The sequence below is a fragment of the Molossus molossus genome, unplaced genomic scaffold (assembly GCF_014108415.1).
Source record: "Molossus molossus isolate mMolMol1 unplaced genomic scaffold, mMolMol1.p scaffold_m16_p_7, whole genome shotgun sequence".
Classification (NCBI taxonomy): Eukaryota; Metazoa; Chordata; class Mammalia; order Chiroptera; family Molossidae; genus Molossus; species Molossus molossus.
The window spans coordinates 34,478,057-34,504,506 of NW_023425401.1; the positions used below are offsets into that span (position 1 = coordinate 34,478,057).

Consider the following 26,450-nt stretch of genomic DNA (forward strand, 5'->3'; position numbering starts at 1 on the left):
TTATAAAAACAGTGTCTGTAATATTAAGAATGGATCAAATTGACACCTATAATAGGTAATAAGAAGCTAATTTTTATGTAAGTTAACCAACCACCTCGGATCTTGTGGCCTGCTGTGAGTCAGGCATTCCCACCCCTCTTTTCTCTCGCTTTCTCAACCACAGAAGCTGGAAAACTAAAACACTATTCCAGACTCCTCAGTTAGGAACAGTCATGGGCCCAGATCTAGCCAATAAGATATAACTAAAGGCACTGGGTGGAATTTTTGGAGCAGTTTTATTAAGAGAAACAGTTAGCTGGCATGTATTTTGTCCATGATAAACTCATTTTAAAAGATGAAACTGAATTAGACAAGTAGCTTGAATGAAATTATAGAGAGGAGTGCATTGAAAAAAATACCAGTAGTAAAATCTCTTCAAGAATTAAAATGACAGGCTAAAAATAAAAAATAAATACTCCCTTAGAAAATATTAACTTGCTACTAGTAATCTTATATTCTTCTTCTTTGTTTTAATGGATGACTTGTATGCACATCTTCCAGCTTGTCCTCTGGAGGCTTTGGCACAGATGAAACCACCTAGTTTGAAAAAGGAACCAGCAAAACTTAATTTTTATGGTACAAGAGTAAATAAACCATCAGAAGAGGTAGGATAGATATCCAGTAGTTCAATCCTTGCGATCACGTTTGAAGTAGACCTAACCCAAGTTCAAGGTACAGCCTACAATCTAGGCACAAAGCAAAGTGTTCTGCCTGAATATTGATGGCAATAAAATTTCTAAAGCCAATTAACAACAAAAAAATGTTTAAGGGAGAGAAGTAAACATACACTCTAACTTTTAACATTCCTTTATAGATGTGAGTCACTTTTTATTTTATGGGTAGATAGATATCCTGGTTGTGCCTAACTTGAAACACTGAAAATGTCTGATATATTTAGAGAAACAGAGGTTTGGGGGAGATGAAAAATATGGGGAAATAATCAGAAAATGGTATAATCCTCAATTTCTTAGCAAAAATGAAATCAAACACATCATGAGAAAAAGAGTAGATAATAAGTTAATGCAGAATAAGACAGTCTTCACTTAAAATGGAAAATTATTTGAAATTGTAATAAATTATATTCAGTACTTCTCTGTTTTGTTGTTCTACTATTTCTATACCTAGGATTTGGACCTAACATTTTTCTTGAAAATGCAGTCAGCTCTGGGTGAGACCGCTCTGTTTAGGTGTTAAGTGAAGAAGGGCAGGGGGCCAGCACAAAGTAAAAAATTTAAAAGAGGCTTAAGCATAGAAATTGTGTCCAGCCCTGGCTGGTTTGGTCAGCGATTGGAGCATCAGCCTGTGGACCAGAGTCCCAAGTTGGGTCCCTGCTAGGGGCACATACCAAAAAAAAGAAAAAGAAAAAAGAAATTGTGTCCATGGGTTTTTATTATTTTAAAACAATCCCTATCCTTAATCAGATAATTTTCAGGTAAAAAATGTACATAAAATAAATTAAGCTACCTTAGCCCCCCCCCCCCCCCCTTTATAAAGCATAGTATTCTGTTTCTTGTTTAAGGCAAGGATTAATGTATCGAAGCAAATACATTTGTTAGTCAAATTCAGTTAATTCAAAGATAATTATAGGAAAGCACATCAAACAACTAAAAATGAAAAATAATTAATGACAGTACATACTGTCATTCTCATATATAATTCTCCATTTAGCATTAGTCCTATAAACAAATTGTCTAGTAGAAGTTTTCTTTAAATATCTTACCTCTTTAAGTTTACTCCGAATTAAATTCGCTGTTGTATTCAACGAGTCATCATGCATATCCACTTTAGGTATGTCTGGTAACTGAGGTCCAATCACAACCTCATTACTGTCCTTGCTTGTTTCAAGAAAAGGTCCAAGTTTACGATCATCTTCTCTTCTTCTTTTCCGCTCCTGCAGTTGTGTTGTCCTAGGCATAAATCTGTCAACTGCTGCTGAAGAAGTAATAGTAATAGCACCAGGGCAGGACACTGAATTTTTTAAAGTTTTCATCTGCATTTTCTGCCATGAGTCATTGTGGCTACAATGCCCCACTGTTTCATCGTGGTTTCTACCATTCCTAGAGGAGTTAGATGCTCTGTTCACGTACTCTCCTGACGAACATATACATTTTGAGGAGAAATTGCACAAAGGCAATTCACAAGAATAAGGAAGACAAGGATCTGATTTCCCAGCAGAAGTGTTCAACGCAGCTTCACAAAATCCAGATTTCTTTGAATGGGAGTCCTGTCTAAAATCTTTTGTATCTTTATGCTCTATAACCAGTTTCTTCTTTGTCATGAAATGACCTTTATATTAAGAGAAAAGAAAACAGAAATGATTCATTTGTTTTCAGCATTCAGAAAAGTCTAATTCTAAAAACAAATACTTTAAAATGTTAAGAAAAGCTACCCTTAAATTTTATTTCTTGAGCAGGCAATAAATTCATGTGGTTTAAAAGCTAAGAAGGATAAAAGGTATAGTAGTGTCAAGCTAACCTCTTTCTTTGCTCCCCGAATGCCTGGTTCCACCCCCATAAATAATCGCTTTCTTATTCATTTGTCCAGTGTGTCTTTTTTTTCTTCCTTCCACCTCCCCGCCTTTCTCCCGTGTAATACCCATTTCTCTGCACTTTTGCATCTTCCAGTTAACTGTAGATCCTGGAGAGTTTTTCCATGTCATTACGTACAAAGCTGCTTTAAAAAAAAACAAAACCTGCTTCAGAGTATTCTACTATCTGAGTGTATATGCTGCTTAGTTTGTGTTAAAGGAAGCAATAAGCTGGGCCCATACTGAGTAATTTTTCTGTACCCCACGCACAAGTTTGCATGGAGCTAGTTATTTACATATACCAAAGGTTAACATTCAGTGTCTACAAATGGCCAGGGACTCTCAACAGCTCTCTTGACAAATTTTCACGTAAGTTTTCCAAGAGTCTCCCCCACTTTATTTCTCTCTTCACCACTGCCACATGCCCATTCCCTAATCAGCCATAAACTCATCATATTCAATAGCCATATGGACACTGACTTTGCCTTTGAACCAAAGAGTAGAAATTTGGTCATCTGAGCCTCTAGTAGAATTCAGATTTCAGACTACACACACTATCTTAATCCAATTCTGCCTGCTCTAGTCCGACAATCCACATACCAGATCCCATCACTATCCATTCCAGGCATCTGGAATTTGTGTCTAGGGAAACTCAGTTAGACATCTGGCCAGCTGCTGGTCAAAAGTGAAATTTTCTCATTGTTAGCAGTTTTAGACTCGTCGTTGGTAAATAGTCTGCAAATCCTAATTATTTCTCACTTCCTTTAGGTCTTAATTCCTTAGCATGGGACTACAAGGCCCTTCACAGTTCACTTACTGCCCACTTTTGTAATCTTATCTCTCCTGTGTATGGTTATCCTATACTACTCACAGTTCCATAAGATGCACGATGCTCATTTATCCTCTGGCCCTTTAAATATGCTACCTGACCCCCTTTCCATTTATTCCCTCTCCTCTTCTGAGTAATGTCTACTTATCCTTCAAAACTCAGTCACCTCTTTCATCCTATAGGAAGGCTTCCATGAACTAACATCTCTCTCTTCCCAGCTCACATTACGCTGAATGCTACAAAGAACCATGTAGTTTATAGTTATTGAATATTGTGATCATTTACTGCTCTTTCCACTAGATTGAGAGTGCCATGATGCTATACCTAGCAGAATGCCCGACACATACGTGTTTAGTAACAGACTTTCCATACCTTTATTTTTAGCAGTTCTTGCTATATAAGCCTTCCTTTCTTGTAATTTTTTTCTAGTTTCTTCAACTGTCTCAAATTCTGGAGCATAACACACATGAAGCAATCCACCAAAGAAACTCTGTTCATCCATTTTTCTCTTGGCTGTCCTAAACAGAAATATATGATAGCATAGTTTACTAATCGAGATTTACTTGGGATGAAAGCTTGACTAGTATACAATGCATTGATCTAAAAAGCAAAGTTCAGCTGTTGCTGTGTGTCCACCCTATGGTTTGGGAATCAAGATAATGTGCTTATGGATGGAACTGACCTTATTGATCCAGTGAACACTCTGAGAGCCTTTCCTCCCCTCTCCCAACAGTGTTAATGGGGTTTGAGCTAAGTCATCCACAGATATCTAGACTCCCTTTAACCAACTCAGAACCCAGCTGTTTAGCCTAAGGTACACAATCCATGATCATACCAGAAAGATTTTTCTGTGTTGAGTTATATGGCCCTTGAGAGTTAGCTCATACCCAATTTAGCCTTTTCAGCACAATATGTTCCTATAATGAGATTCATAAAAAATAAAAACATAATTATAAAACCTTCAATAGTTGAAGAAATGCTGTATAACAACTAATCAATAAGAAAACGAGAGGATGGTATTCAATAAATACTTACTAAACATCTATAACTGGTCGGCATTACTACAATAATATTTAAGTACTTTTGTGCCCAGGGATAAATACTTATTGAGATTTTACCAAGTGCCAGACAGTGTCCTAAGTGCTTCACTTGAATTAACACTTCATAACAACCCTATGATGAAAGTGAGGCCTGGGGAACTCGGCCATGCTCACATTGGTTAGTGAGGCTAGGATTCAAGATGTCGAACTCCAAAGCCTGTTGCACTAGGTGCTGTGGGAAACGCGGAAACTCTAGAATAAATATCCTTCCCTAACCATGAGGAACTGGCAAGTTGGTTAGGGAAGTGAGAATACATATTAGAGTAATTTGAGAACACCACTCGACTCCATAAAATAAGTGCTTTATGGCAGACTACAAGTGCTCTTCATAGCATAGAAAATATGAACTGTAATAGCCAGGGAAAGATGGGTCTTAGAACAAATTAGTAGGGGTCACTTAAAAATAAATAAGGCATTTCACATTTCAGCCTCTTTGGAACAGAGTTTATGTTATATAGTTGGAAGAGATTGGGTCAATAGGTGCGCAACAATAAGAACTTCAATAGCTAATGTTTACTGCACTTTAGGAGGTGCTAGGCTAAGCCCTTTACATGGGTTACCTCATTTCATCCCCACACAACCTCAATAAGCATATGGATTTTTTTACCATGTGGATTTTACAGAAAAGGAAAACTAGGCTAAATAGGGTTAAATAACTCGTCCAAGGTCATGATGTTAGTAAGCAGTGTAACTGGAAAACGTACCCCGAACCCAATTTTTAATCTACCACCCTACACGACAAAACTGTAAGGCATGGGAATGACGTGATGGAAAGTGTTTTGGTAAGGATAATTTAGGTTATTGGGTAATTTAGGTGGGGCCAAAATAATAGCAATGGGAATGGAGGTAATAAGACAGGGTTTAACTTGCACATTACCTTGCACTTTGTAAATTCATAAATTTAATAAGATAAACTTCTGTAAAGTCTTCTGCTGGGTATTCATCTAGAGCATTATACTGTTCAATTGCACCATATAGAGCAAATCGCTCAACTAATTCCTTCATCGCTCCCACCGCAGGAACTCCTTGTATTAATAAGTACCGAGATTCCAAGTTAATTGTATATACCTAAAAGAAATGCAAACAAGTTAAATATGTTTCACAAATACGCCTGACAAATCCATCTTTAAAAAAAAAAGCTCTGAAAACATGAAATATTCTTCAACCGGTTTGCAGAAAACCAAAATTTAAAAAAACTTTGCCCTTCTCTTTGATAAAGAATAATTCGCCCCACGTGACTTCACCTAACTAAAGCATAAAAAAAGATAAGACTACTTTCAACCGACATGTTTTCCAGAAGCTGGCTCGGTAGAAGTCGCACTGAGTGCTTACCAACCGCCCAGCAGTTCCGTAAACACGGAAGATACGACGATTCGAACAAAGCCGTTTTCGCAGAGCTGACGTCCTCGCAGCTGACCAAACGCCGGGAGAGTGTCTGGAACCTCGTTTCCAGGCTTCCTTATACTTACCTGCAACTAGCGACGGATCTGACGGCAGCCTTTCAAGCCTTTCTCTACATAGGCTGGGCGTGTGGAGCTGGAACTCACCTAAAACTACCGAGGATAGCAAATGAAACCAAAATCACTTTACCCTGACAGCACGAGGTCGTCGCCCCTCCCGATACTTGGCCCGCGTGTCGCAAACAGCCCTTTGGACGTGGTGCTCGAATAAGCCACCGAGCTCCCCGCCGCTCGACGCCATGTTGCCGGCTCTGGCCCTCGCAGAACAGACAACATCCGCCGGGCCGCACTGCCGTTTATCCAACGAGAGAGAGGGATAGGTCAAGGCGCGCGGGGATTCGCTGGAGAATCGATAACGTCGGCCATCGTTTCCTGCACGTGGGGATTCGATGAACGAGGTGCCGCCCCCTAGCGGCGCGGCGGAGCAGCCAGGAGAGAGGGAGCCGGCCTGCTAGCCCCTCCCCTACGGGAGGCCCGGGAAGGGGGCGGGGCCGATCGATGTCATCCAGCTTCGACGGCCTGGGCCTGCCGGCTTGGCCCAGGTTAGGGAGGGTGGGCGGCTGGGGCTCCGCGCAGGCAGGCGATGTGGGGCAGCGAACGCCTAGTGGGTGCGGGGGAAAGTGGAGCGGCCGTGACCGTGGCCTTTAGCAACGCTCACGACTGCTTCCTCCACGTGCCGCGGCGCCTCGTGTCCCAGCTGCACCTGCTGCAGGTAACGCGCCGGTCCCGGCCCTGGGCTCCCACCCGGAGACGGGACGCCTGGTCGGTAGTCTGGGGTCCGGCGAACCGAGCCTTCCAGGGACGCGGCGGCCGCTGTGTCCTCTCGCGGCGGCGGGGCACGGGTCAGACCGAGGGCCCCTCGAGGGCGGGGCGGGGCGGGGCAGCGTCTGCTGCAGCCCGGGCCTTGACGTGGTCTGGCCTCATTCCGGCGCCTTTCACTCGGTGAAACTGGGCTTTCACGCAATTTTATACTCTACTTTCGCGGTCAGATATTACTCCGGGTTGGAAAGCTCTTGAGAAGTCGTTCTTTTGTTGTTGTTTGTGTTTGTTTTTAAAAATGGTTTCCCGCCGGAGATCTCCGGGTGCCGGGGCGGCTGTGGTCGGGCCTCCAGAGGGGCAGGCTTGGTTTGTGTGCCGAGTCCCTGGGTCAGCCGGCCTGAGCCGCGCGTCCCAGCAGCTGGAGGGGTTAATGGCAAGAAGGTTCTTCCCCTGATTGGCGGGCCTCGGAGCCCGGAATGTGCAGTGGATTATGCGTGCCTGGGCGTGTGTGGTTAGGCTTCTTGGCGATTGCCCTTCTGGAGGTTGTGATTGTGGCTCAGGGCTCTAACCGTTGGCAGAGATACAACATCCCTATTTCCATAATTAAAAACAGAGGCACCTGGTCTACGAATTTGAGTGTGTTTATGGGGTCAAAAGGCTAGAATGCAGGCATACCTTACTGGTTCGGTTCCAGACCACTGCAGTAAAACGAGCGGGGCAATAAAGCCCAGTGGTAATCATTTTGCTGGTGGAGGGTCTTGCTTTTAATTTGTGAAAACTGCCAACACCTGTGAAGTGCAATAAAGGAAGCCCAGAAGCCCAATCAATACAAGGAGTTAGTTATACCTGTATTTGAAATACTCAAAAATCTTATGTGTGTGGTAGCCACCACTGGCTAATCCATGCAGGAACTATATAAGACTTTGCAATAATTTCAAGTATCCCACCTTTCCAATTTAGCTACTTCTTGAAATCTATTTTTCTAGATCACAATTTTCAGTGTGTGCCACAAGAATTTCTAAAACATGCAATACCTGTTTATTTAGTCAGGGGCACTGACCTCTTCTCCCTTAGATTGTCAAATTGAAAAATGACAATACACTTTGGACTGGCAGCTCATTTGGTTAGAGCATTGTCCCCATATGACAAGGTTGTGGGTTTGATGTCCAGTCAGGGCACATATAAGAAGCAATCAGTGAATGCCTAAATAAGTGAAACAACAAATCTGGGTCGCTCACTATTTCTCTCTGTGTCCCTCCCTCCCTATCTCTCTCTAAAATCAATTAAAAAATGTTTTTAATGACAACAGCCAACACAACAGCCGTCAGGTATGAATGAATCAAAATTACACCTAAATTTTTGGTGTCAGATCAGCAAAAATACATTTTTTGGTGTGCTGCAGAATTTTATTTTATTTATTTTTTAATGCTCACCCGAAGATATTTTTCTTAATTTTTTTTTAAAAGATAAGAATGGGGAGGAGAGAGACGGGGAGAAAGAGAGAAAACCATCAATATGAGAGAGGCACATCTATCTGAATGATCCCAACCAGGACTGGGGATCAAACCCACAACCGAGGTACATGTCCTTGACCAGGAATCCAATCTAAGACTCTTTGGTCTGAAGGCTGTCACTCTAACTGCTGAGCCAAACTGGCCAGAGCTGCTGCAGAATTTTAGTAATTAGTTTGTATGTGCCATGAGATGAAAAAGGTTGAAAATCGCTGTTCTAGATTATTTTCCCTCCATACCATTTTCAAAGCATACCAAAAAGCAGTCAGTCTTTTGGCCCCAAGGAGCTTCATCACTATCACGAAGTCCTAGGAAGACCCTGCCCTGTGCTCTTAGCTTTGAGATTTTCAGTGTGCTTTCAGTCCCCACCTGACACACTCCCACCTAACCAGTTTATAAGAATGCTTCCTTATAGTAACTCTGATTTGATCCTAAATATGAATGTTATGTTACATTGATCATTATTTAAGAATTTAGTGGTCTTGATCTTTGTTTTAAATTTTGAGCGCTCAATAAGTATGCATAAGAATTCATGGGTATCTTTTTTTTTTTATCCTCACTAGAGGACATTTTTCCATTTTTTGTTCAGATAGAGTGGGAGGGGGAGAGAGAGAAAGAGAAGCATCGACATGAAAGGTACACATCGAGTGGTTGCCACCCACACGACCCAGCCAGGGCCAGGGACAAACTGCAACCGAGGTACGTGCCCTTAGCGGGAACCGAGCCCAGGTCTCTTGGAACCACAGGCCGACGCTCTAACCGCTGAGCCAAACCGGCCAGGGCTCATGGGAATCTTTTTTGAAACTTAAATCTCTTCAAGCTTAGAACGGATTGTTTCTTTCTAGTCTCTATCAGCAGAATAGGTCAGTGTTTCTCCCCCATTATAAAAGCAATACATAGCATATAGAATATTTGGAAAGCATGGAAAATTATAAACAAAATAAAAGTTACCCATAATCCCAAAACCTAGAGATAATGTTAACACTTTGAATCAAATCTTCCAGTTTTGTTTCTAATCTTTATTTATTTTATGGTACGTGCCCCTAGCGGGAACCAAACCCAGGATTCTCTAGTCCACAGGCCGATGCTCAACCGCTGAGCCAAACTGGCCAGGGCTTTAATCTTTATTTTTAACACAAATGAAGTCCTACATACATAAGCTTAGAGTTTTGTTGTTTTCTTATAGTGTTAATGAATGTTTTACTTTATTAAAAGGTAATCATTTTCATGGTTAATTAGTATTCTATCATAAATTTGCCATAATTTAATTATTCACTGTCATTAAAAATTTATATTGTATTCAATTTTTAGACATTAAAAGTGATACTATAATTATGTGTGTGTGTGTATATATATATATTTTTAATCCTCACTCAAGGATATTTTTCCATCTATTCTCAGATAGAGTGGGAGGGAGGGGTGGAGAGAGAGAGAGAGAGGGAGAGAGAGAGAGAGAGAGAGGGAGAGAGAGAGAGAGAGACACGAATGCAAGAGAGACACATAGATCAGTTGTCTCCTGCAGGACTTGACCAGGGCCAGGGACCAAACTGATACAGCAACTGAGGCACGTGCCCTTGACCTGAACTGAACCTGTGACTCTTCGGTCGGAGGGCCGATACTCTAACTGCTGAGCCAAATCGGCCTGGGCTATAATTATATTTTAATAAAAAGTTAAAAATAGCACATCTTTGTTAATGAAACATGTTTTTATTTCTGGTTATTTAGGATAGGTTCCCAGAATTACTGTGTTAGAGCAGCAATTTTCAACCTTTTTTATCCTGTGGCACACATAACTTAATTCTTTGGCACACCAAAAAATATACTTTTTGCCTATCTGATTTAAAAAAAAAGTGTAATTTTGATTCATTCACACTGGACTGCTACCGTTGTGTTGGCTGTTGTCAATTTTTTGTTTGACAATCTAAGGGAAAAGAGGTCAGTGCCCCTGACTAAATAGTGAGGTACTGCATGTTTTAAAAATTCTTGCGATACACTGGTTGAAAACCTCTGGGTTAGAGGGCATAGGTCATTATTAAAGCAGAAAGTCATGAGATAGGAATTAATAGGTTGAATTATTTTATCTGGACTGAAGCATTAAGTACGTAATACAGATAAAGCTGTAATGGGAAGGGGGTCAGAACAATGGTTTTCTGGTCTGTGTCAGACTTAAAGCTTTTAAAAATACAGAAGTTCTGGTTCTTCCTAGACCTACTGAATCAGAATCTTGGGGAGTGGGCATCTGTAATTTAAAAAATATCTTTAGGCTGCTCTGGCTGGTTTGGCTCAGCAGTTAGAGCATCGGTCCGCAGACCAAGGGCATGTGCCTCGGTTGCGGTTAGTCCCCAGCCTTGGTCAGGGTCGTGCAGCAGGCAACCAGTGAATATTTCTCTTCCCCTCCCTCCCACTCTCCCACTCTATCTGAAGATAAATGGGAAAATATCCTCGGGTGAGGATTAAAAAAAAAATCTCCAGGCTACTTGGATGTACAAATGAATTGAGACCCACTGTTGTAGAATCATAAACAGTTGATGGTGAAAGGGACCTTAAGTATCTACAGGCATACCTCAGAGGTGTTGTGGTTCAGTTCCAGATCACCACAATAAAGCAAGTATGGCAATAAAATGAGTCATACTCTTTTTGTTGGTGGAAGGTCTTGCCTTCAATTGTAAACCACCCCTCACCACCACCCGCAACATCTGTGAAGTGCAATAAAGCAAAGTGCAATTAAACAAGGTATGCCTGTAGGTCATTTCTGTAATTTTACACTTAAGGAATCTGGCACTCATAGGCCAGTATCATTTCCATGCAGTGAATTAGCCTTCTTGTCTATAACTCACTCTGCATCATCCAGATAAGTCTTCTCACTGTTTCTTCTGTAACCCAGCTCCTTCCCACTTCTGAACATTTTTCCTCACACCATGCTTTTTAAAAACAGTATAATCCTACCTCCTTCACGTAGCTTCAAATTCTCGGCTGCCTACATTTGTCTCCTTTTCAGAACACCATGGCTGTGTTTATGTGACACTCACTTGTTATACTCTTTTCTGTGTTTTAAGTATTTTGTTTATCCAAGTCCTTTTTTCAGGACCAGATATGCAATAGTTGTTTTAACTCAGGATTTCTTAATCTTGGTCCTAATGACATTTTACACTGGATGATGGTTTATTGTGGGGGCTGTCCTGGATATTGGAAGATACTTAGCAGCATCCCTGGCCTCTATCCACTAGGTGCCAGTAGTACCCCTCCTCTCAGTGGTGACAACCAAAAATGTCTCCAGACAGTGCCATATGTCTCCTGGGGGACTGATCACCCCCACTTGAGAACAACTGCTTTAACTCACTTTGTACTCTGAGCTCAAGAATTGCTGTGATTGATGAAATGGGGAAAAGGATTCATATCCACACTGAATACAAACAAATGAACCTAAGTGGCCAGGTACAGGTTTGTCATCTCCCATGTATTAGGCAGAGATAACCCAGGCCTGGGACCTGGCCAATCTCAAGGCATTGTAACTGATGGTTTCAGCTGGAGGTTTGGGCCAAAGCAGGCAGTCAATCATTTGTTGATTGGATTAATCTGGAAAGGGGACTCCTTTCTCTCCAGTCCTATTTTTCTCTACCTGAGTACCCAGGAGCTCTGTGGTCCAAGTGAAAAACATTTGACATAAAAAAAAACAAATGACACAAAAACATTTGACTCAGAACATTATTTGTCTGCAGAGTTTACCAAATCCAGCTGAACATATAATATGACTTTATGGGGCTAATTACTACATTTTGACCAAATGAGTAATTGAAGTATTTTTCCTGTTTAATAAAATTGATTCCCCCTTTTCCAGTAACTTGGTAGAATCCTCCTTTTGGCTATTTCAGAGCATGTTTTATATTTACTCATTTAGCATCTCTGGTTTTAAAAGTTACTTCATATGGCCCTGGCTGGTTTGGCTCAGCGGTTGGTGGGTCAGCCTGCAGGCCGAAGGGTCTTGGGTTTGATTCCTGGTCAAAGGCACTTACCTGGGCTACAGGTTCAATCCCCACTCCACCCACCCCCACGCCCCACCTCCCACCTCCCACCTCCCACCTCCCACTCCCACCCCCAGGCAGTGTTGTGCAGGAGGCAACCAGTTGATGTTCTCTCACATCAGTGTTTCTCTCTCTCCCTCCCCCACTTCTACTCTATCTAAAAGTCAATGGGAAAATATCCTCTGGTGAGGATTAACAACAACAAAAAGTTACTTCATATGAAATAGGGGAATTGATCTGGGTTATATGTTGCTGACTAATGAAACCCTTTAGAAAGCTTCTGGGACTGGTCAACTTTACTCAGGTAACCTCAGCTCCCACAGCTAACAGCAATTTAGAGCTTTTGACTCCAAATCTAGGGCTCTTTTTTGCTTGATCACACTGTACTCAATGGAAAGATTTTTGTTAGCCAGAGCACTTCAACTGTTCTGTGAAGAATTGTGAGAAAAATTACAGAGCTAAATGGTACATGATTTTCTTTATACAAAGTTCTAATAACATGGTCAATTTAAAGTACATTAGATTGCCTCAGAAGTGGCTTCAGTATCCTTAGAAATTTGTTCTGTTTAAAGAAACACAATAAGCAGCCTATCACCAGTTTTAAGGTAGTAAAATATGATATATATTAATGGATTTATTTAATAATTTAAATTTAGTGGATTTATTTTGATAGATGTAAATGAATTTAATAATACTAAAACTTCCTGATATGTTAAGTTTCAGTGGCTGTAAAGAAATTCTTATTTTTTATTAAAAAATGATCTCTGCCCTGGCCGGTTTGGCTCAGCGGTTAGAGCGTCGGCCTGCGGTCCGGAGAGACCCGGGTTCGGTTCCCGCTAAGGGCATGTACCTCGGTTGCAGTTTGTCCCCGGCCCTGGTTGGTCGTGCGGGTGGCAGCCACTCCATGTGTCTCTTTCACGTCGATGTTTCTCTCTCTCTCCCTTCCTCTCTCTCCCTCCCACTCTACCTGTGCAAAAAATGGAAAAATGTCCTCGGGTGAGGATAAAAAAAAAAAGAAAAAAAAAATGATCTCTGTTTGGATGGAGCACAGTGTAGCTTTTCCCACCGCCTTCTCTCCCCAGGGACCACCCCCAGCATGCCCAGACCTCTCTTTCTCCTTTTGTCTCTCAAGACACGTCTCTCTCTTCTGTCCCTCACCCCCCATCTTCCCTCTTCCCTCATCTCTCCCACCCTCTCCTAAACTCCAAGGGCCCTTTTTTTGCTGTAACTTGTTTCATGAGCTCATTTCTTCTACGCCTCACTTCTACCTCTGTGACTTTCTAAGTAAACTTTCTCTTATAATTTGAGTCTTGCTCTGAATTCTTCTCTTACCTGACCTCCAGTACCACGGTTGCTGAACCAAGGTCCTGTCCGACTCCACCCATCTAATGCCTGCTGCTGTTTTTCTGCCACTAACAGCTGGGTTGTCCTGGTCCCTGGGGCTGCAGCTCCGTCTGTGGCCCTTAGGGCTTCTCAGAACCTCTCTGTATGAAAATGCTTATGATACAATGTTAAGTGTGAAAAAAGGATACTAAATCATGACTATAATATACAACTATGTAAAAAATTAACTTGTTACCAGAGGGAAGGAGGATCAGGGAGGACGAAGAGGGTAAAGGGGGTCAAATTTATGGTAACTGAAGGAGACTAGACTTTGTGTGGTGAGTGCACAATGGAATATATACAGATGTCATGTTATAAAGTTATACACGTAAAATTTATATAATGTATTAACCAATGTTACCTCAATGCATTTAATTTTTAAAATTAATTATTTTAAAAATTGCACATAGAAAAAAAGTATTAGCCAGGAATGGACAAAATTGTTCACAGGGTTGTCTTTTTGTGGAGGAAATATCAATAATTCCTGTTTTTTCTTCCAAGTTTATATATTTTCCAAGGTTTCTATAATGAGTTTGTAATTCTTTAATCATAGAAAACATTGTTTTAATCCTTAGCCACAAACTTACATATTTTATATAAATGCTCATAACGAGAAACGTATTGTGCTACTTTTTAACTTATGTATGTTTCCATAGTTCTGGAACTTTAAAAGTTTTATTTAAGAAGCTGCATAATATGAAATTTCTGGAAGTGTACATAAGAAGCTATTAACAGTAATTACCTCTGGGAACAGGAATCTGCCCTCGCATTTCATGCTTTTTGTACTTTTACCATGTGTATTTATTATTCTAATAAATAAATACTGTTATATTTTTAATGACTGATATATTTCTATTTAAACTTTACTAAAATAGTAAATTGATAGCTTATTTAATAATTTTCCTATTGATAGACACTTAAGCCAGTCTTCAGTTTTTATTGTTACAGAAAATGCCGCAGAGCTATATTCTACTGTGGGGTTTTCTTCTTCGAATCATTAATTCAGGAAAAAAAATACATATATATACAGATACACACATGTATATGTGTGTGTGTGTGTGTATAAAGGCTATATACGTTCAGTGGCTACCTATTGGCATTTTGAATTCTGGAGTGGTTGAACTAGTTTAGGCCATCATAAAATATAAGTGTATTGGTTTCACCCATAGTATCACTAGTGTTGGATGCTGGAAATGATAATCGCTTTTTTTTTTAAATGCTGTCACAGAGGTGGATAACAGGGAGAAATCAACTCTCTGTAGAACTCTTTTTATGTTTGTGGATTGCAGTTATATTTTATCATTTATGTGAATACAGAAGAGCATGTAAAAACTTTCAGAACCTTTCTCCTCTATTTTTTATTTCTTGAATACACAGAATCAAGCTATAGAAGTAGTGTGGGGTCATCAGCCTGCATTCTTGAGCTGGGTGGAAGGCAGACATTTTAGTGATCAAGAAAATGTGGCTGAAATTAACAGACAACTTGGTCAGAAACTTGGACTCTCAAATGGGGAACAGGTAAGCACAAAAAGTTATGACAGTGACTTTCTTTTAATATCACATAATACAGCAATGGAAGTAAAATTTAAAGTTCAGATTTTTTTAAGGAGGAGAGATGACACCTAACCCGTTTGCTACTATAATTAGTCCAGGATATTCAAGTTGACTGTATATGCCGTTGTTAAGTTGTCTACAGTATACTCTGTTAAGTCACTATCTTGTAGTCTACCATGCCCTCTAGTCGATTTTGTATTCTACCAGGTTCCCTAATTTTGTTTTTGTGCAGTTATTTTTGCTTTATGAATTATTTCATTTTATTTTCCATTATTGAACTTCATTCTCTTTGTTTCTGACAAATTTTCTAACCTTCCAGGGTTATACTTAATTTTTAAAAATCTATCCTACAAAAAAAGTTATTATTTTTCCATTTTTGTCTTGCCTATGAATTTAATGTGCTTAGATTATAAACTCCAAAGCTTAAGAACTCATGTCTATTTTATAATTTTATTATATGCATTAGTTCTTTTTAAAATATTTTAAACTACAGAAGTAATGCATTATTTATTACAAATACTTTACACTTGAAAGGAAAAGAACCTTTTGCCATTTCTCTAACCCCAAACCTCAGAATGAATGTGTACTGTATGTTGGGATCTCATATCAGAGATAACATTTCATGTATTACAATATGTTCATGTATTACAAATGTTCAGTATGCATTGAACATCTCTGTATATATGGAATGAAATAGTAAAAATTGAATTGCCAAGTCTAGAGGCCTGCACATTTAAAAATCTGATAGCCTGGCCGGTGTGGCTCAGTGGTTGAGTGTTGACCCATGTACCAAGAGGTCGCCTATTTGATTCCCGGTCAGGGCATGTGCCCAGGTTATGGGCTCAGTCCTCAGTTGGGGGCATGCAGGAGGCGGCCAATTGATGTTCTCTCTCATCGATGTTTCTATCTCTCCCTCTTCCTTTTTCTCTCTCTAAAATCAATAAAGAAAAAAAAATCTGATAGATGGGGCTAACAGTACATGAGAGTGTCATCTTTTGTTGTTGTTAATCCTTACTCGAGGATATTTTTTCCATCATTGATTCTTAGAGAGAATGGAAGAGGGGGGGAGGGGGGAAGAGAGAGAGAGAGAAACATCTATGTGAGATGGACCCACTGATCAGTTGCCTCCCGCTCAAACCTGACCAGGGCTGGGGGTTGAACCTGCAACCCAAGTACATGCCCTTTTGACGAGGAATTAAACCCGCCCTCTAACCACATAGCCATACCAGCCAGGGCAAGAGTATGATATCTTTTAACTTGTATCGAACACATGCATGTTTTTGATAATGAGAAAAGACTACTGATGAGAAATCCATAGGCCTAGCACTACTCCTTTGCTTACCTAAAATTTTTGCTAGAATCTTAAAACTTTAGCATCAGAATAACCTTAGAAGTCACTAACTTGGGTTCCTTGCTCTACAAACCTAGAGAAATGGACTATTTTACCTAGGATTTCAAATCAAGTTACAGTCCTGCTCTCTTTGAGTATGTGCCACTCCCCTGTGGGGAACATCAGCTTCCTAATCCTGATCTTGATGTCTCTCATCAGCACTCTGAACAGTCCTGCTTATTTTTAACTCCCATTTGCTTCAAAGTGAACTTTTACCTGATTTTTTGTAGATCTCTTGTTTTGTAGCAATACCACTGTGATGCACTCTCTCTCAAAAAATCATGGATAGGAATAGGAAATGGACTGGATTGCCCAGGACTCTGTATTCTTAGTGGGCAGGAGCCGCTTTGAGCTTTCTCAGCAACACCCCTCTCAAATAGGGCAAAAGGGAGGTAACTGAAGGGAAATTCAGTGAGAGTCTGGTGAAGCACTTGGGGAAATTCTGCTCCAATCCACAAAAGCAGACAAGAAAGGGCTGGTTACCTGGAGTATTTACTAATTGGTGGCTTGGATTTTAGTCTTCCAATTTCCAGAAATGCTTACAGAAGAGGAAAGAAAAGTAAGGTGGTATAGAGTCCAGCTTCTTGTGACACACCAGCATTTCATGTATATCTTTAGACTAGAATGAGAGGGATATTTGTTTTACTTTACTTTTTTTTTTTTTAAAGATGATTTTATTGATTTTTTTAGAGAGAGAGATAGAAACATCGATGAGAGGGAAACATTGATTGGCCGCCTCCTGCACGCCCCTTGCACGCCCCTGCTGGGGTTCGAGCCCACCACCCCGACATTTGCCCTGACAGGGAATCAAACCAGGACTTCTCAGTCCATGAGACGATGCTCAATCCACTGAGCCACACCAGCCAGACTATTTTACTTTACTTTTAGCTGTGAATGATTATACCTCTAAATCTAAATGATTGGCCGTGATCTGAATTTCAGTGTGTTTTTTAGTTTTCTAGAATAAAAGCAGTGTGGCTTATAGTTAGCTATAAAACTAACAGTTGCAAAACTTTTAGAAATGATATTTATATACTGGATCAAGCCATGACTTGATGACATTCTTGTTTTCTTCTTGCATTTTTTTATAACTTACATTAATTTTTTAAGTGGTTCTTTTTATTTTATTTTATTTTAATGTGTTGTGCTACGACGTATTTTCCTTTTTGTTATAGTTTATAATGAAATAATTTTTCCTAAAATGCTGAGTATATCAAGACCTAGCTAAGAAGAAATATTGATATTTGTCAAGTGAAGAACTACACACACACACACACACACACACTCATACTTAATTACATACCTAAAGAGATAATTTATTTTCCAGGGATACAAAAAGGAATTTAAAAAAATAGTTTTATATTTTAAATGTTTTCCAGGTGTTTCTCAAGCCGTGTTCCCATGTGGTATCTTGTCAACAAGTTGAGGTGGAGCCCCTCTCAGCAGATGATTGGGAGATACTGGTAAAGAAAATAAAATGAGAACTATTCTGGTTTAAGATTAAACTACTTCAGAATATTAGTGTCTTCCGATTTCTATTCTCTGAGCTTTGTCATATATTCTGAGTTGGTTTGAGTTATAAGAATGACTTGAGCCCTGGCCGGTTTGGCTCAGCAGTTAGAGCATCGGCCTGCGGTCCGGAGAGACCCAGGTTCGGTTCCCGCTAAGGGCACGTACTTCGGTTGCAGTTTGTCCCCGGCCCTGGTTGGTCATGCGGTGGCAGCCACTCGATGTGTCCCTTTCACATTGATGTTTCTCTCTCTGTCTCTTCCTCTCTCTCCCTCCCACTCTATCTGTACAAAAAATGGAAAAAAATGTCCTCGGGTGAGGATAAAAAAAAAAAAAAAGAATGACTTGAACCCCAGCCGGTTTGGCTCAGCGGTTAGAGCGTCGACCTGCCGTCCTGAGAGACCCGGGTTCGGTTCCCGCTAAGGGTGTGTACCTCGGTTGCAGTTTGTCCCCGGCCCTGGTCGGTCGTGCGGGTGGCAGCCACTCGATGTGTTCCTTTCACATCAATGTTTCTCTCTCTCTCTCTGTTCCTCTCTCTCCCTCCCACTCTACCTGAACAAAAAAATGGGAAAATGTCCTCGGGTGAGGATAAAAAAAAAAAAAAAGAATGACTTGAGATTTTCCTAATAGACATGGAATGGACAAGATGTAAGTGAATTGATCTTTTTGTTGTTGGTTCTAGGAACTGCATGCTGCTTCCCTCGAACAGCATCTTCTAGATCAGATTCGAATTGTTTTTCCAAAAGCCACTTTTCCTGTTTGGGTTGATCAGCAAACTTACATATTTATCCAAATTGGTAGGTGCCATTGTAATATTTGCCATCATAGTGTACAACACTGCATTGAGTTAAAAGCAGAGGCAAATGTGCACTAACGAGCTTTATTTTCTACACAGTTGCATTCATACCAACTGCTACTTATGGAAGGTTGGAGACTGACACCAGGCTCCTTATTCAGCCAAAGACCCGCCAAGCCAAAGAAAATATATTTTCAAAAGCAGATAATACACGTAAAACATTTCATAATTATGGAAGAGACCAAAAAGGATTGACGAAAGAACTTCAAACCAAGCAACTTCAATCAAATACTGTAAGAGTCACTGGGTCAAATGAAACGAATTCAGAGGATACTATTGACTCACCATCAATACCAAGCTTATGGTCTGTGATAGGAAGTATTTTTTCTTTTGGGTCTGAGAAGAAACAAGAGACATCCTGGGGTGTAACTGAAATCAATGCATTCAAAAATATGCAATCAAAAGTTGTTCCTCTAGACAATATTTTCAGAGTGTGCAAATCTCAGCCTCCCAGTATATGCAATGCACCAGCAACTTCTATGTTTCACAAACACTATGCTATTCATGTATTTCCATGGGACCAAGAGTATTTTGATGTGGAGCCCAGCTTTACTGTGACTTATGGAAAGCTGGTTCAGCTACTTTCTCCAAAACAACAACAAAGTAACACAAAGCAAAATATCCTGTCATTCGAAAAAGAGAAGAAGATATCAGAACCATTAGATCAAAAACAAATTAGCCCAGACCATAGTGAAGAAGCTAAGGCCTGTGTGCTAAAGGTAGTCTGGAATGGACTTGAGGAATTGAAGAATGCCATAAAATACACCAAAAATGTAGAGGCTCTCCATCTTGGGAAAGTCTGGGTTAGTATAAATTTTATACTTAGGAAATAATTTTATGTTGTTTGAACTTTTCCAAATTATGAATTAGAACAATATATATATACATTGAAAACCAGTATAATAAATAGTATCTAAAAATCCCTGCAGGAACACATTTCTGATTGTAGGGTAAAGTCCTTGTTTGTATCTTTTTTGCCTAAGAAACTTGGACAGTAAATCTTAGGTACAGGCCCAGAGAGATCAGAATTACTTGCCAGGGAATAAATAGCTGGTAAGTAAAACTAGGAGTCAAACCCACGCAGGGCGACTCTGGAGTCCATGCTTAGCTTGGGGTGCCCTACAAAGCCTTACATCTATAATACCTGCAGGTTTGTTTCCAAGTTCTTGAAAGCAGAGGAAGAATTTGTTAGTATTGAGGGAAATGCCCAGTGTAGGGAGAGGCCCACGGCTGCCTGGATTGGAATGTACCCAGAAGCTGCTTACCTTGCTGGTATCAGCTCTTTAACGTGTGTAAACAGAAAAGGAAATAGAGCAACTAGCGTTCCACCCTGTCTTCCTCTCCTGGCCTCAAATATGAATGCTACACTTATGTGAAATGAATTGCCGGCCTCATTTATTTGAACTTAATTTTGAACCATTGTGCAGTGAAACTTCACGGTGATAAGGGAAGAAACTGTTAAGATAGTGAAGGAAAATAGGAAGGGATGGGGTGAGGGGTTCCTGTGTAGATTTCTTTTGCTCTCACAGTTTAACCTATGACCTTTATGCAGGCAACTTACAAAGTTTTTATCTCTTTGGCCTACATCATTTTCTAAAGCTCATTTTCTGTTAGCTCTAAACTCAGTTCAGGAGATTCTACTGCATTCTGAGGCTGAACTTCTTATGACTTGCCTCCTTTGTTAATGGTTCTGCCATTAGGTGTGAATATCCTGTTATTTCCTTGAAATTGTGTGGTGAGGACAGGGTGAAGAAGTGATGATGGTAAAGCCACCTAAGATAGCAGTAAGATAGCACTGCACTTTAACTATTGGGAGGCGTGGCCAGTGAGGAGTGGCAATAGTTACTATCAGCTACTCAAACAGGCTTGACTCAATAGATTGACATTTGTCACATCTGAAGAGGATGTTGAAAGAAAGAAATGTAGGGGGGAAAGTGACATATTTGTGATATAACAATACCTGAACATCCTTCTGTTTATACTATGAATCCTGATAACTTATATAATTTCACCTGAATTCATAGATATTAATATGAATATCTATGCTATGGAATATTTTTTAATCAAGCATTGAACATAATTATATTTTTTAAATTTATTTTTAAATTTCAGATTCCAGATGATCTGAGAAAGAGACTAAATATAGAAATGCATGCAGTAGTCAGAATAACTCCGGTGGAAATTACCCCTAAAATTCCAAGATCTCTAAAATTACAACCCAGAGAAAACTTAGTAAGTTCAAATTTATGTCACAGTTGTTTTACATGTTATATAATTTCTAGTTGCTTTAGCTAAGTCATAATGCAGTACTTAGAAGGGCAAAGAGGTCCTTTTTTCCCCCTTTATTGTAGTAAAGTATGTGTAACATAAAAATGCTATTTTAACCATTTGTAGGTGTACAATTCACTAGCATTAATTCCATTCATAATGTTGTGCAACCATCACCGCTATCTATTTCCAAAACTTTTTCATCACCCAAACAGAAACTCTGTGCTCATTAAATAGCCTTCACATCCTCCAATCTGGTAACCTCTAATCTGTAGTCTCTGTGAATTTGCTTTTTTTAGCTATGTCATATAAAGGGAATCATACAATATTTGTCCTTTGTGTCTGGCTTATTTTACTTACATGTTTTCAAGGTTTATCCATGTTGTAAAAACTTCATCCTTTTTTATGACCAAATAATATTCTATCCTTTATACATACCTCATTTGGTTTATCCATTGTTCTGTTGATGGACACTTGGGTTGTTTTCACCTTTTTGGATATTGTGATCAATGCTGCTCTGAATGTTGGTGTACAAGTATCTATTTGAATCCTCTCAATTCTTTTGGTATATATCTGGGCACTGAATTGATAGATCATGTGGTAATTGTGTGTGTAACTTTCTGAGAAACCAGGAGGTCTTTAATAAACAATACACTTCTTTATATTATGCCAATACAAATATATGGTCAGTTTTGGCTTTAAAAAGTTGATATTTTTGCCACATTTATATAATTTTAAAATGTTCTTTTATGTTGTTTTGGTATTAATATTTCAACCTAAAATAGTGCTAGACTCTTTTACTTTTCTACTCTGTTAATTCTTTAGAAACTAGTGTGGTTAGGAAATGAGGTGTTAAACTTCATTGTTAAATCTTTTTAATAGAATATTGTTATCTGTGATAGTTTGGGTTACCAGTTCTCAGAGAATTATAATGCAAGAAAATTACTGTATTATATGTTTTAAAAATTTCTTCTCTGATAATTCAGATGGTACTTTTGGCTCCTCAGGATCACGATGGTCATTGTGTCCTGGAAGAACCAATTTAACAGATCTTTCTAGTTGATGAAACCCTAGATAAGATAGCTTATATTATATGACTGGAGAAGAGGGAAACAGATAGAATAAATGCCATTTCCATAACAGTATATAAGTGAGCATTTAACACATTGGCTCAACAGTACCCAGTGATTTGTACTTTTGTTTTAACTTTTTGGTAATTGATGGTGTTTTTCAAAAGTTAGGTCTCTTACCTATGAAAAACATTAGCCACTGGTCATGAGATTTTTTTTTTTTTTTTTTTGTCTCAGTGGTGGGCTATTACTACAGAACTCCTTTCCTATCCTAAGTTGCATATTTTAGTGAAAGCTTTATGACCTTAGCAGGTTTTTCTGGGCTATGATTATATCACCTGGGACATAAAGATGTTTGATTCTAGAGGAACTGTGAGTTACTTTCTGATTCTAAAAGTCTTGATTTAAAATAATTCTAATTTTTATTTAATAACTTTGTTTAGGTCTTACTCCCATTGCCCAATAATATCCAAAGAAGAAACTTCTTCTGTGATACTTAAGAATGGGAAAATGACACCTTTTCTTAGTTTAGACTTCTTTTGGTAGTGGTCAGGTTCTGAACTGTGCTTAATCAGCAGATAAATGCTTGACTTTGAATGAAGAGAGATAATATACCAGTTGAGAAATGGGAGAATAGAGGTTTTATTTTATTAACCATCTTTCCTATATGAGTTTTTGTTTTTCCTCTTTTTAATTTCTAATGGGTTTTTAAAACTTAATCATTTTAATTTAAAAGTCTTAAAATTGGCCCTGGCCCATTTGGATCAGCGGTTAGAGTGTCAGTCCGCAGTCCAGAGAGACTCGGGTTTGGTTCCCGCTAAGGGCACGTACCTCAGTTGCAGTTTGTCCCCGGCCCCAGTTGGGGTTGTGCGGGAGGCAGCCACTTGATGTGTCCTTTTCACGTCGATGTGTCCCCCCCCCCCCCCGCTTCCTACTCTATCTGAACAAAAATGGAAAAGTGTCCTCGGAAGAGGATAAAAAAAAACCTTAAAATTAGCTATGTTTTTCTTATAATTTCTTCATACCTTTTAAACAGTTTATAACACTCTACTGGTTGAGTATTTCAGTACTACAGAAAAAAAGAAAAGAAAGTAACTTGTACATATGAAGGGTTTGCTGTTGTCATGTACAGAGAAGTTTGGAGGAGCTCTAAGTGGTTGAACCATTTATCAAGGATATAGGCTACTTTGGTGTTTCTCATTTGCCATCCTTAGCCTGTGATTTTCCTTCTCTTAAAAGCAAGATATTTGCTGTACTAATAGGCTTCACGTCTGCATTCCAGTCAGCAGAAGGAGAGACACAAAGCAAAAAGCCTTTTCCTTGCTAGGTTTCTCTACCATTTAATTAGGAAGAGAAGCTCTTCCCAAGGATTGCTGATTGCACACCAGTTCATTGGCCAGAGTCCAGCTGCACATACTTGCACACACACCACTCTACCCCACCCTCCAAGCTAGGAATCCAAGCTAGTTTGCTTTCCCACATCCATAACAGAGAGAGGCAAGGGAGAATGGGGTTAGGATGGTTATCCATAAATTATGGCATGTGTATTGCTGGGCGAAGAGAAAAAGTTCAGAACTTTACCACTTTGTAAATGTTTCTTCGGGTTACATTGTACTGACTGTAATATCAAATTCTAAATCTGTGCCTATAGATTGTGAACAGCTTCTGGTTTTGTTTGGTAAGGTTTACATTTTATTAGCAAGATAAGATGTTAAAATAAGGATGTTAAGGTCAGTTATTAGGATAATGTATTACTGTTCTTTCTTTCTTTCTTTCTTTTTTTGGCAGCCTAAAGACATAAGTGAAGAAAACGTAAAAACTGTGTTCTATTCATGGCTGCAACAGTCTACTACAACCACACTTCCTTTGATAGTATTAGAGGAAGAATATATTAAGCTGGAAATTAAAGATGGTGTGTAAATTTTATCTGTTAATTTGATAGTTTTTCTATTGAAGAAGTCACAAAATTTTTCATTGTTTTTTTCCAACTTGTGACACGTGTGAAAGAGGAAACATAATAGTGATAATTAAACAGATTTTACATATCAAGAATGCCTTTATTTAGATTTAAAATTTGATATTTAAAATCTTAAATTATTTCATCTCAGTTTCAGTACTGTACATTTATTACTTTCTTTTCAATAGGGTTGAAGGAGTTTTCTCTGAATATAATTCATTCTTGGGAAAAAGAAAAAGAAAAAAATATTTTTCTGTTGAGTACCAATCTGCTGCAGAAGATCACAATACAAGTAATTATATACTATTGAATGTTCAATGAAATAATATTTGTTACATGCGATTGATAAGAAAGTATGAATTGGCTGGTCAAGACCTTGCATCCTAAAGTATATTAGAAATTCAAATGATAAGAGTAAGGAATAACTTGATTTAAAATATTTTATTCTATAATCTCTTTAATTGTCTAAACAAATTGTTGATTTGTCCTAAATTTAAAATCAGTGCTGCCCTGGCCGGTTTGGCTCAGCGGTTAGAGCGTTGGCCTGCAGTCCAGAGAGACCCGGATTGGGTTCCCGCTAGGGGCGTGTACCTTGGTTACAGTTTGTCCTGGCCCTGGTTGGTCATGCGGGTGGTGGCCACTCGATGTGTCCCTTTCACGTTGATGTTTCTCTCTCTCTCTTCCTCTCCCTCCCACTCTATCTGAATGAATGAATGAATAAATGAATGAATGAATGAATAAATAAATAAATAAATAAAATCAGTGCCTCAGCACAGTTAAGTTTCAGTAATAGAGTTGATTGTATTAAATGGAATAGATCATGATTCAAAATTTTTCTTATATTGAAACAAAGGAAAACTTAGCTTTTTAGCAGTTTGAGTTTTAAAATTCAGATTTTTACTTGCAGTTCTGCTGCACTGCCCATATTATTTTGTCAATTCTTAAATTCTCAACTCCTTACAAATATTATACCACTTTTCTTCCAGAAGTATTTTTAAAGTGGTTATTTTAGACTACTGTACTATTATTTTTAAATATGTTTTTATTGATTTTTTAGAGAGGAAAGGAGAGAGAGAGAAACATTGATCAATTGCCTTCTGAATGGATGGTATCTGCAACCTGGGTATGTGCCCTGACCAGGAATTGAACCTAGACCTTTCCGTGCACTGGACGATGCTCCAACCAACAGAACCACTCCAGCCACGGCTAGACTATTATGTTTTTTGTTTGTTTTGTTTCATTGTTTGTTAATCCTCACCCGAGGATATTTTTCTGTTGATTTTTAGACAGAGTGGAAAAGAGGAAGGAGGAGAGAGAGAGACAGACAGACAGACATCGATTGGTTTCCTCCTGCATGGGGCTGGGGATTGAACCTGCATCCCAGGTACATGCCCTTGACCATAATCGAGCCCAAGATCCTTTGGGCATGTTCTAACTGCTGAGCCAGGGACTAGACTATTAGGTTTTAGTTAGGGTATTTACTCTTGTCATTATAAAATTGAAGATACTTGAGTCATTTAGAATTTCAGTGGTTTGGAACTAGCTGTTTCTCTCCATTTAAAATTTAATCGAAGGAATACCATTCAGAGAGGGTACAAATGTAAGAATTGTGAAAAGAATGTGTGACACAAATCAAAATTGCAAATGAAGATAGATTTACTAAAATGCATTAAAGAGATGATGTTCTTTACTGCTTTTTGACTATAAATACTTGTGTTCCGTGGATGAGTAAATTATTATTGTCAAGGCTATTTTAAATAATGATCTTGCATGCACACTATATCTTTTCTCTCTGGTGTAACAATCAGCAATTCAGTTTTCTGGGACCCAAGAAAAACAGGCAAAAGATATAACTTTGAAATGTAAAACTGATTTTTCCTTGCTACTATAGGTCCTTCTAGACCCTATGCTAAAAGAAGAAAGCAGTGAGGAAATTGACTTTATTCTTCCTTTTTTAAAGCTGAACTGCTTGGGGTAAGAAGTTATGGCCAAACTAGCATAGAGACATGTTCAACATTATCTCTGGCAGGGTTTTTATGTGTAAATATTAAAGTAGATGTTAATGTCATTGAATAATCTCACTAATGCATTAGTAGATATTTTTTCAAGGATTGTTTGTTTTCACACCCAGCTTAGTAATTTGCCTTGTCTTCTTAGATAACAAAGTCTGAAGCTTACTAGAAATTTTACTTTGAGATTTGATTTGTGAAAAGAAA

At 39.0% G+C, this 26,450-nt stretch overlaps 2 protein-coding genes across 10 annotated transcripts in view; one reads left to right on the top strand and one right to left on the bottom strand.

Moving 5' to 3' along the window:
• Positions 1–100: 100 nt before the first annotated feature.
• Positions 101–6,234, bottom strand: RBM48 (RNA binding motif protein 48). 4 transcript variants are annotated; one of them, XM_036246933.1, is made up of 5 exons: positions 6,086–6,234; positions 5,373–5,563; positions 3,768–3,913; positions 1,760–2,325; positions 101–576 (listed from the first exon to the last, which is right to left on the bottom strand). In XM_036246933.1, exons 1-5 carry the CDS (start codon positions 6,194–6,196, stop codon positions 490–492), a joined length of 1,101 nt encoding a protein of 366 aa, XP_036102826.1. In that variant the 5' UTR covers positions 6,197–6,234; the 3' UTR covers positions 101–489. The 4 variants fall into 4 exon arrangements, with proteins under 4 accessions (XP_036102826.1, XP_036102827.1, XP_036102828.1 ...); XM_036246934.1 differs by lacking the exon at positions 6,086–6,234 and adding an exon at positions 5,965–6,042; XM_036246935.1 differs by lacking the exon at positions 6,086–6,234 and adding an exon at positions 5,828–5,954.
• Positions 6,235–6,538: 304 nt separating this feature from the next.
• PEX1 (peroxisomal biogenesis factor 1) overlaps positions 6,539–26,450 on the top strand; it is a 65,017-nt gene continuing 45,105 nt past the window's right edge. For 3 of the 6 annotated variants that reach the window (XM_036246925.1, XM_036246928.1, XM_036246930.1), the window contains exons 1-9: positions 6,539–6,667; positions 15,008–15,148; positions 17,954–18,037; positions 18,766–18,880; positions 18,979–19,742; positions 21,052–21,171; positions 24,066–24,189; positions 24,423–24,526; positions 26,126–26,208. In XM_036246925.1, the coding sequence (XP_036102818.1) occupies positions 6,539–6,667; positions 15,008–15,148; positions 17,954–18,037; positions 18,766–18,880; positions 18,979–19,742; positions 21,052–21,171; positions 24,066–24,189; positions 24,423–24,526; positions 26,126–26,208 (1,664 nt within the window). The remainder of the gene's footprint in view (positions 6,668–15,007; positions 15,149–17,953; positions 18,038–18,765; positions 18,881–18,978; positions 19,743–21,051; positions 21,172–24,065; positions 24,190–24,422; positions 24,527–26,125; positions 26,209–26,450) is intronic. The other 3 variants (XM_036246929.1, XM_036246927.1, XM_036246931.1) reach the window with 3 other exon arrangements.

What these genes read in the sequence shown, in the direction of transcription:
- RBM48 (XM_036246933.1), bottom strand. Translation starts at nt 6,196, where the DNA reads ATGGCGTCGAGCGGCGGGGAGCTCGGTGGCTTATTCGAGCACCACGTC. An exon ending in AAGAACTGCTAAAAATAAAG is followed by an intron (nt 2,326 to 3,767) that starts GTATGGAAAGTC and finishes CTTAATATAAAG; the next exon opens with GTCATTTCATGACAAAGAAG. An exon ending in TTCGGAGTAAACTTAAAGAG is followed by an intron (nt 577 to 1,759) that starts GTAAGATATTTA and finishes TTTTCAAACTAG; the next exon opens with GTGGTTTCATCTGTGCCAAA.